Source organism: Pinus tabuliformis, chromosome 3_2 (assembly GCF_031772625.1).
Source record: "Pinus tabuliformis cultivar Carrire ecotype Pingquan chromosome 3_2, CPIR1, whole genome shotgun sequence".
Taxonomy (NCBI): Eukaryota; Viridiplantae; Streptophyta; class Pinopsida; order Pinales; family Pinaceae; genus Pinus; species Pinus tabuliformis.
Window position 1 is genome coordinate 575346839 of NC_142302.1, and position 11361 is coordinate 575358199.

Consider the following 11361-nt stretch of genomic DNA (forward strand, 5'->3'; position numbering starts at 1 on the left):
ACTCTTTGAAAAAAAAAATCAAAACCTATTCTGGGTATAATAAATTTAGGTACATCGTAATTCAGTGGCATTAATGTTAAGAGAGAGAAAATGTCAGCGTATTAAAATTCAAATTGAATTGAATATTCATAAAATCATAAATAAGACAATACGGATATAGTAAATTAAGTGCATGCATTAACATGGAAAGTGAGAAAATATAAATATCAAATTAAACACGCATATTACATTTAATTCTTTTTAAATGGTAAGCAGCTTAAATTATTTTAAAAGTACTTCTTTTATGAAAAATAATATATACTATATAAGAATTCTAGAAAAAATGGTATTCATAATAATTTATTGATATTTTAACTTTCAAATCATTCTTAATAATAATTATAATATAAATGGATATAAATTGTAATGGAAATTTAAAATTTAATAATTATTATTAATTTTAAAAATATAAAATAAAAATCATATTTAATAATAATTATATTAAAGATAAACCTAAATTATAATCAAAATTAATAAGTTTATATTTAAAGTTATTTCTTATTTTAGTTAGATTTTACATTAATAGTAAAGTAACTACAATTATTTAAGGAGTTTTTTTTTAATAGAGGGGGCGAGTCCCTCCTTATAGATGCTATATATAGTCCAGATTCATAATTTCACAGTATTTACAATATATACATATGCGTAATGGTCTTAATATGCTGCCGTGCAGCGTAAACATTAGTCACAATAGCTGCTGGGCAGCACGGTCATACAACAAGATTTAAACACGGGACCGGCCCAAGTTTAATTATGTATTAGATTTTTTCCACATTGTTCAAATTTAGTAAAATAAGAATTTTGATTTCTAATTAATGATGATGATGATGATGATGATGATGGTTAACGTCCCCTGAGACCAAATAATGGTCTATCGGACCTAAAGAAACAAATTATCTATTTTGATTTAAGATTTTATTCTTATGCTCAAAAAGCTTGGAGAGAAGCCTCCAAAGCTCACTATAATTTTGACATTGTAAAAGGCTAGGAAGGTCAGTATTGTAACAAAGATTGTGAAATTGAGATCTAATGTGGTTATACGCGGGGCACTCTAAGAGGAAGTGGTTTTCATCCTCGATGTTCCTATTCTCACATATATGACAGGTCCTTTCTTTCCATCCATGGCGTTTTAGGAACTGCCAGCGACCTGTTTCACTATGGAGGTCATGAAAATTCGTTCTAATCTTTGCTATATTAATTTTCTTCTTTGAGCTAGTTAAAATAGAGAGATACTTTTGATCTTCTAGGGTGGGGTTGATGACCTTCTTATAATAACTTAATTTTCTTTTAGCCGCTAAGTCTTTCTCACACCACATTTTTTCTTTGAACTTAGAAGTAACAATATCTTTAATGTTATTTATGTTTTTCAATGCATCATTTTAGTTGATCTCCCAATAGTTTAACCAGGCCCTTGTGTCTTTATGCCACCATCGATTGAGCCTTAGGTGGTTTTGACTAGAATTTAAAGCTAGCTTAGGAAGTCTATGATCATCTATGTTACTGATTTTGTGTTGTAATATGTAATTCTTATATTTTTTTGGTTGATTTAGAAGTGAGTTGATAAAAATTTTGATCATTCATTACTGAAATTATTTCAAATCTTTTGGCATAAAAAAAATCTTTTTAATGCAAGATTATATTACTTTCAGCTAGAAATCCACTTTTCAATGATATAAAACACTAATTCAAGACTAAGATCACAAACTAATATACAGATAAAAAAAATTAATATAAATAAAAATAACAGATTCTATTTGTAATGGGCTTCAGCCTTAAGTGAGGTAAAACATTGTGGAATAAAGATTATTCAAAAAAATTCTCTTTTTAGAAATGTTTCATGAAACAAATTCATTATCCAAAACAACTCTCTTTTTAGAGAAGTTTCAAGGAATAAATTCAAAGAAAATTAGATATTTGACATAGTTTTATGTATCCAAGACATAACATAATTTTATGTGTGAAAATCATAAAAATATACTTTGGGATTCTAAATCAATAAAAAAAATTAAAAACAAAAAACAATTACACTAACTAAAAACACAAAACAATCAAAACAATCCAATCATATTTGACTAACATAAATATATCCAAAATAAATATATAAGTAACCTAAAAAAAGATAATCATTCTTGGTATTTCATAAATTCTCTATAACTTTTTATGCAAAAAGCCTTCATAAATCTTTTTTCAAAAAAATAATCATATCATGTGCCTTCATAAATATTTTTTCAAAAATATAATCATACCATGTGCCTTCATAAATCTTCCTAACTTAACTTCTGTGAACATTGAATAAATATTAATGATTCTTTTCAAAAATATAATCATACCATGTGCTTTCATAAATCTCCTAACTTAACTTCTGTGAACATTGAATAAACATTAGTGATTCCCAACCATTTTATGTTGAGAATAATAATAATGACCAAAAATAACCCCTCACAATTGTATTATAACTTATTTAATTGTTTTATATTTTTTTCAAATTTCACAATACAATTTTTATAAAATTATTAATTTTTTATGTCGACTTTTTTTACAGGTTATACAATTTTAAACAAAATTGTGATTTTTTGATATGTAAAATATTTTTTGGAATGCATAAATAGATTAGCACCCTGAAAAACTTATGAAACACGAGCATTTTACATATTAAACGGCTTAAGCTCTAATTTTTAGAAATCTGCCCGAAATAGATTAAATTTAACAAGAAAAACGCCAGAAAAAAAAACTATTTCATCTATAAACTCGACAACCTCATTTTTTATTACTTCAATTATATTATTTTACTTAAATGGTAATAAGTAAAACAAAAAAATTCCAAAACTTCATATAAATTTAACATGTCAAATGTACCATCGCAATGAATATAACCATCAAAGCACTATCACTTAGGTACTCTATAAAGTTTGCAGTGATTAATACCTTATCACTATAGGCCAACCACTGAGCATCCAAACACTTTGAGTGCTAACAGGTGGCAATGTAATAAGATGAATGCATACCAGTGAGTCAGTGTCCTGGTTGAAGTTGTTGAAGTTGGTGGAAGGAGAGAACAGAGACATTGATGAGGATGAAGAAAATAAGGGGTGGGAGGAGAAAAATAATCTGTCAATATTATTTAAAGTTTTATTTTCTATGCGCTGTCATTAATTTTATTGTCATTCTTTTAAATTAATCGACCGAAAACAAAAACAGAAGGAAAGATAGAGTTGGGCTCTAATTGACTTATTTTCAATGTGTGTCAGTCTGGATATTTCCATGCTTCTAATCCACCTAATTTAATTTCGTGTTTTCATTAATATGATGTTTCCAGGCCTCTCATGACACAATTTTCAACTATTTAAGCCTTGGGGACCCATTCATTTTCTCAATAGATTAAGAGCATAGCAGAGCTGTTGCAGAACAAAAGAGAGACAATGGCTCTTCAACTTGGAAATGATCAGAGAGCTGGTGCAGAAATCTACCATGGGAGTGAAATTTGCAAGCAGAAATCCATGGAATTGCTTGCAGAGGTAGGTCTTCCCAAGGGCCTGTTGCCCCTTGAGGAGATTGAAGAATGTGGATATGTGAGGGAAACTGGCTTTGTGTGGCTCAAGCAGAAGAAGAAGATTGAGCACCAGTTCAAAAAGATTGGGAAAACAGTCCAGTATGGTGCAGAGATCAGTGCCTATGTTGAGCAACACAAGATGAAGAAGCTGATTGGAGTGAAGAGCAAGGAGCTGGTCCTTTGGATCACCATCTGTGAGATGTCCATTGATGACCCATCCAGTGGTAAGATTTACTTCAAGAGTGCTGCTGGGATTGGGAAATCCTTCCCTGTCAGTGCCTTTGAAATTTAGAAGAATGGCAACAGCTAAAATATGGATATTACAGGCTTTAGATGATTTGGGTTAATTGTGTTCTGCTTTCTTGTGTTAGTAAATAAACTCTTATTTAAAGCTCTGCAGTGCATCTATCTGTGTACACATTCTTTTGGGTTCAATATCATAGGGCTGACCTGATGCTCATCTATATCAGGAGATTCTGTTGGCATTTTATGGTTATGTAATGTGAATTTTATATATTTATATATATATCCTGATTTTCTATTGGCTATGCTACTGTCATAATGATGATAGTAATTATTAAGTAATAATTTGGCAGGTATTATAATTTAATAATGTTTGTTAAGCTGTCACTGAAATACTGTAAAGCTCTCTGATTATGAGAGGAGACAAACCATGGACTGGTGCAAATTTTATTTTTATTTTGAAAATGTGCAGAGAGCTTCTTATCTGAATTTTATTTTTATATTTTCAGTTGAGGAGAAGAAGATTTGATTCACAAGAAGCTTTGATTATGAACAAAAATACGAGCTGGTGTAAATTTTATGAAGATGTGATGTACAAACATACTAAACATGGACTGTTGCAAATTTTATTTTTATATTTTCTGTTTTGGAGAAATTTTATTTTTATATTTTCTGTTGAGGAGAAGAAGATTTGATAAGTTAAGTATTTTTTTTAGTTTATACTAATTTTTTTTTATAGAGTTTATTGAATAAAAGGGATATAAATTTCATTGCTATATTTCTTATCGAATATAAATAAGAATTGGAAATTATAAGAATAATATATTAGTTGATTATTTTAATAAATAATCATTGTATTAAATGAGTGTAAAGTTCAATTTTAATATATATATATATATATATATATATAATCAATTTATTTTCAATTAATTTAAAATAAATTTAATTGAGTATTTAAATAGATAAATTAAATAGTTTTATTATAATTATTTATATTTATATAATAAAAGTATTTTTAAAAAATTAACAAAATCTTCATTTCATATTTATAATTTTTATTAAAAGTAATATAAAATAATAAAGAATATAATATTTTATACGAGAGATAAAAATTTAGTTATGCAAATTTATTTTATTTTTAATTTTTTGTCATAGTGAATCTGTAATTTGAGGCTGAAGTGATTAGGAGCACAATGTATTCTTTTATTTATCTATTTTCAAATTCAAGAAATAAATTTAGGTTATTGTGATAAGGCTCAAAAAGTAAGCTCCCTTGACTTTGTTACCAGAGAATCCACAATAAGAACCATTTTCTGCCAACGTTTCAAATCCCAAAGGGATCCATCATCAGGACCACTTGAATGCTTGATAGAAGAAGAGCTTAATGGAGAGATTAAATAGTAATGAGGAGGGTAAATTGAGATGAATATCGGCTCTCTTTTTGAATAAATTTTTTTTTTATTAATAATAGAAGAGAGATGTCGACTCTTTCTTTTTTTTAATAATAATTTTGATTAATTAAGGATGAGCAAATTGATTGCTATAAATTATTATTTTGATGATCATTGTTATAATTAAAATTAATATTAATTTTTAATTAATTAATTATATTTTTTAATATTTGGTTACTTTTAATTTTAATATTAATTATAAATTTTTATTAATTAATTAAATAATTTATTTATTTATTTATTTTTTTGAAAAATTATTAATATTAATGGTTAATAATAATAATAATAATAATTATTCCTAATATAATAATTAATAATAATATTAATATTGATCATAATTAATATTAATATTATAATACTTAATTAGTATTAATAATATTAATCATAATTAATATTAATAATATTAGTGTAATATATTGATATGAAAATTATTCAATAAATTGTTTATACATCTGACTTGTAGGAGATTTTGATTTAATAATTTTCATATAATAAAAATCTCAATAAAACCTCTTGTCTGGTCACAAAATGTTTTATATTTTATAAAAAATGTTTTATATTTTTAAAAAACATACCTATTATATATATATATATATATATAATATTTTTAACTATTTAAAAATATAAAAACTTAACTTTGATTTAAGTAAAAATTAAAAATGGTAACTCCAACTTCACGATCTCAAAATGCAGAACCCAGTAAGGCTGCAAAAGAGCCGGAAGTATATAAGGACTGCAGTGAATAACCCAAATCCCCTCCTAACAGGAAAAGAACAGAGGAGCAAGGGCAAAAAGTAAGAACCCCTGAATATTAAATTATTTAAATATAAAAATAAACTATTTTACATTTTTAAAATTGAAAATTTTGATGCAAAAGTAACTTTATTACTAGAACTATTTTTACAAGTTAAAAAATAATTAAATAATATTTTAAATAAATATCTCAATTAAAAAGAAAACCTAATTTTATAATATTTACATATTTATGAACTCGATTTTTTTTTAAATTTCTATAAACCTGGAATCAAAATAAATTTACAAATAATTTAATAACTTTTAAATATATAAAAAAAGATAATACAAATATTATTTTATATATCTAGTAAAATATAAACAATATTCCTCTCACATATATATATATATATATATCGCGTTGAAGAGGCAAAGTTTGATATTTTGCATTTGTTGAGTTTCTTTTTGAATATCATCAAATAGAAGATGACAGGTTGTTTCGAGTTTTAATTGTCAAAGTAATTTATGAGAGAGGGCTCTGCTCGTCAAGATATTTATTAGTGGATATTTTAATTGTTTGATATATATAATTATAGAAATTACAATTTACTATAAATAAAATTTCAAAAGGCATTTTTAATACATGCCAAAGTGTATATTCAATAATCGAATATATCGTTGACACTTCACTCATAGTCATTAATAATATAGATTTTTAATAAATGCTAAAGTCGATAATCAATAATCGAATACATGGTTGACAATTCAAATGATCATTAATATTATAGTTGTAATACATTAACAATTATAGAATGCTTTTAGTAGTTGTGTGATAACGATAGGTTGTTTAGTTTATTTTTGGAAGTTGGTTTAATGAAATTTTAATTTTTGTGGTTTAAAATGATTTTTTTGGACTAAAGGAATTTCACGTATTTAAAAATTTATGGGGCATTTAGATTGTGGAGAGTTTACAATTTAAATTTGTGATTCCAATAAATTTCTATTGGATTTTGTACAAATTAGACATAAAATATGTTAGTAAACCTCCAAAATTTATAATAGATAGACTACAACATACTTGTATGTATCTTTTGATATTTTCTTGTATGCTTCAATTCAAATATATTTTATTATTGGGTAATTTAATTAATACATAAAATGGTCTTTCCTCCTAGAATCTAGTGATATATTGGGAAAGAGTGTGATTGTGCAAATTAAAGAGCTTTAACTTATGATTCTTAAATTCTCTACCCGGTTTTGATAAAATTGACTAGAAAAAATGCCCCCAAAAAGGGTCATTTTGTCTTAGCCTTTTATTATGTTAAAAGTTTAGCTTATTGTAAAAAAAGTTATTAAATATTTTCTTAGTTAGTTTTTTTTTTTTTTGTACATATTAAGGGGATTTACAAACTTTTATGCATAATTTTTTCATATGTTAAAATGGGTTTTTATTTAAATTGTTTTATTATTATCCATTGGCTTTGTGACCTAGACAGCGTCGACACAAAGACGTCTTCACAGGTTTACAACTCTAATGGAGGCCGGCGGGAGTGCTGATCCCCTCCCCTGCCCGAACTCCTCGCATTCAAGAAGCTCATCGCCGAATCTCTCAAGAGACCATTGTCCGAGACTCAGCAGAAATTTGTCAAAAAGCTGGAATGCATCCCAATCATGGAATTTCCAATTGCAGAAACATGCAGATCAGCAGTCAATCTTGCAGACAGAGGGCTCATAAGACAGTTTACCGGGTTTTGGCCTTCTCCCAAATCCGTTGAAGCTTGGGTGCAGAGGAATTGGACACTGCTCATATCAAAAGGAATCAAGAGCCACTTTGTAGGAAAAGGATTCTATGTATTCGTGTTGGAAAACTCTGAGGATAAAAATCTCATCTTCAAAAATGACCCATACTTCATGGGGCCTCAGGGTTTATATCTGAACAAATGGACCCCTGATTTCGACCCAGCCCAGGATGTGCCATCTGCCGTTCCAGTGTAGGTCCGTCTACCTCATCTTCCTTTACATTGCTGGAATAAAAAATCACTGCAAGTTATTAGCAATTTGCTTGGAAGGTATATTGATCAAGCAGTACGAAAGGATTAGTACTCATGCACACGGATCTGCATGGAGGTTGATCTGGAAGTAGCGCTGCTAGAGGCAATTAAACTTACTGCAGCAGACTGGACGCACATCCAGGAGCTAGACTACGAGTAATTACCCTTCAAATTCTGGCACTGTCATGGCTACAACCATTTCACAAGACATTGAAAAAAAAAGGAAGCAGAAGAGAGAGAGAAAGCAGAACAATGGACCATAGTGCAAAAAGTAGGGACAACAAAACCTAGAAGCAAAGGAATAACAAAGAGAAACAACCCTGGGCCAATGGGGCAGGAACAAAAAGATGGGAACTCCAACCCCATGTCGAAATCAGGATCTCAAAATGCAGAGCCCAGTAAGGCCGCAGAAGAGCCGTAAGTAAATAAGGACTGCAATGAATAACCCAAATCCCCTCCTAACAGGAAAGGAACAGAGGAGCAAGGGCAAAACACGGGAACCCTCGAAGTAGTCCCCTCCCCCTCTTATGCCGACATAGCAAGAAAGAAAGTACATGAATCACCAAGCTCATCGAAGGATGAGATCTTAGAAAGGCCTGCCAAAAGAGCAGGAAGAAAGTCCCGCAGAGAAGCAAGGGAGGAAGAAGCTGAAAGGCAAAAGACTCAAGGAAGTCAACCCACTATAGAAATGTCAATCTGCAGAAGTACAAAGACAAGGCTGCCAAAAGGAGGAGGCCCAATCACCCCTAACAGTAAGTAATGAAAATCGTCTCTTGGAACTACAAAGAGCTGGGGAACCCAATTAAAATTGGTCAAAGATTTACTGAAAGCGGAACTAGCAGACATCCTAATGATCCAAGAGACAAAGATAGAAGGGGAGGTCCTTCTAGAGATCAGCAAAAAGAAATGGCAGAAGAACGTAGGAAAAGCAATAAGCGTAAGAGGCTCTTCTGGTGGAATAGCAACCCTGTGGAAGGGAGACCAGTTCAAGCTTGTCAACTCCCACAACACACAACACTGGAGCTTCACAGAGCTAAAGCACATAGCAAGTAAGTTAACCATTGCATTATTCAATTTATATGCACTGGTATTGTATTATGAAAAGAAAGACTGTTGGAAAACATTAAATGAGTTTTTGGAACTGAATACCCCAAACAAGTTACATAATCATAGTTGGAGATCTAAATCTAGTGATGAATGAAAAATAAAAGAGAGGGGGCAGGACCAACAAGGATAAGATGATCTATGTAGTAGAAGACATGATACAACAATGGGACCTGCTGTATTTTAAACCAAGAAAATGGCTCTACACCTGGACCAATAACAAGACAGGGGAAAACCACATATCCGCCAGATTGGACAGGTTCTTGGTTCAAAGCATAATGTTGATTGAAAGGAGGCTAATCTCATTAGCCATTCTTCCCAAGCTTACCTCAGATCACAAACCCATCTGGCTAATGTTAGAGGAGGAAGAAAATATGGGCCCAATCCCTTTTAGATTCATCCCATTTTGGAATGGAAAGAGTGGCTTTGCAGAAACGGTCCAACTAGCATGGTCCACCTCAGTCAATGGCTCCCCCAATTATGTATGGGAATGAAAATTAAAAATAACAAAAAAGGCCCTCAAGGAATGGAGTAAACTCCCATCAAATGCTCCCAAAGATCAAAGAATGGAGTCAGTGCAACACTTAGAAAAGATACAAAGTGAAATGGATACAATAGATATAACTAAAACAGAGCTAGAAAAGGAATAAGAAGCCCAATGCAAAACATTTTTCTCCTTCAGAAATGAAGAAGAATAATGGAGATTAAAGTCCTGGAGCCTTTGGCTGGAAGCCAAAGATAGAAACACAACATATTTCCATCGACAATGTAGAACCCGTCTCTCCAGGAATCACATCACAGAGATCACCACCTCTGATGGGAGGTCATGCAAAGGAATAGATCAAATAAAATCTGCTACTGCATTACATTTCCACCATCTTTACAGTAAAGAGAATGATGATTGTGAAGAAGACAACAAAGAATTCCCAAAGAACATTCCGGTGCTGGTCACTAAAGAGGATAATGTAGCATTGTTGAAGAAAACCAATGAAGAAGAAATTAGCAAAATTATCTGGTCCATGAATCCAGACAAAGCCCTTGGGCCAGATGGGTTCACCATTCACTTCTATAGGATATGTTGGGACATAATTAAAACAGATCTTATTCGAATGATAAGAGGATTCCTCCTGAAAGCAAAACTGGGTGGCAACACCAACTCAACATTCCTTGCTTTAATACTGAAAGAGTCAAACCCTGCTTCTTTTGACAGGTTTAGGCCAATCTCTTTATGCCATGCTTCATACAAAATAATTGCAAAACTTCTTGCAAATAGAATAAATCCACTGCTAAACAAACTCATTTCAAATTCGCAAGGAGGTTTCATCAATGGGAGACACATTCTGGATAACGTAATTCAAGTTCAGGAAACCATGCACTCCAACAACCTTAGAAATGAGAAAGGCATGCTAATCAAGTTAGACATGACCAATGCATTTGATAGAGTAAAGCTATCCTTCCTCTATCAAGTTCTACTTTCCTTCGGATTCGACCAAGAATTTGTCAAACTGATCCAATCTTGTACCATAAGTCCTTGGATTGTGCCTTTGGTAAATGGGAGGCTAGCTGATTTCTTCCAAGCCAATAGGGGGCTGAGGCAAGGAAGCCCTCTTTCTCCATTTCTTTACATTTTAATGGCGGATACGTTGAGTAGAAAGTTGGAGCAGGACATGATAGCAGGCGCTGCCCCAGGTTTGAAAATAACTAAGGATCTCAAAGCAATAAATCATGCCCTGTTCATGGATGATTCCCTCATGCTAGGTAGAGCTTCAAATAGAATAGCCTCTGCATTCAAAAATACTCTCCAAGCCTACTGAAAAGCAATTGGAGCACTAACCAGTGAAAGAAAAAGTGCAGTCTATAGTTGGAATGGAGAAGAGGAAGAAACTCAAAACATAGCTCGCAATTTGGGGTTCAACGGATACTCAAAATGGGACAAAATCAATTATCTTGGACTGCCATTAACACTAGGCACAAACAGGGTCAATCTGTGGGAAGGAGTAATAACAAAAATCAAAGGCAAAATTGTTGCATGGAGAGGTCAATCGCTAGCTCATGGTGGAAAATTAACTCTGATAAAATCTGTTCTTTCATCTCTGCCAATATATCAAGCATCCTACCTCATGGCACTAAAGTAGATTTCCGGGCAAATTAATAAAATCATGAGAGATTTTTCGTGGCATGGAGGCAAAGG

At 31.2% G+C, this 11361-nt stretch overlaps 1 protein-coding gene across 1 annotated transcript; it reads left to right on the top strand.

Moving 5' to 3' along the window:
* Window positions 1-3392: 3392 nt before the first annotated feature.
* Window positions 3393-3969, top strand: LOC149181847 (uncharacterized). The gene has a single exon (XM_089418417.1). It carries the CDS (start codon window positions 3459-3461, stop codon window positions 3879-3881), a length of 423 nt encoding a protein of 140 aa, XP_089274543.1. The 5' UTR covers window positions 3393-3458; the 3' UTR covers window positions 3882-3969.
* Window positions 3970-11361: the final 7392 nt, after the last annotated feature.

Coding starts and splice junctions, on each gene's coding strand:
- LOC149181847 (XM_089418417.1), top strand. CDS start 3,459: ATGGCTCTTCAACTTGGAAATGATCAGAGAGCTGGTGCAGAAATCTAC.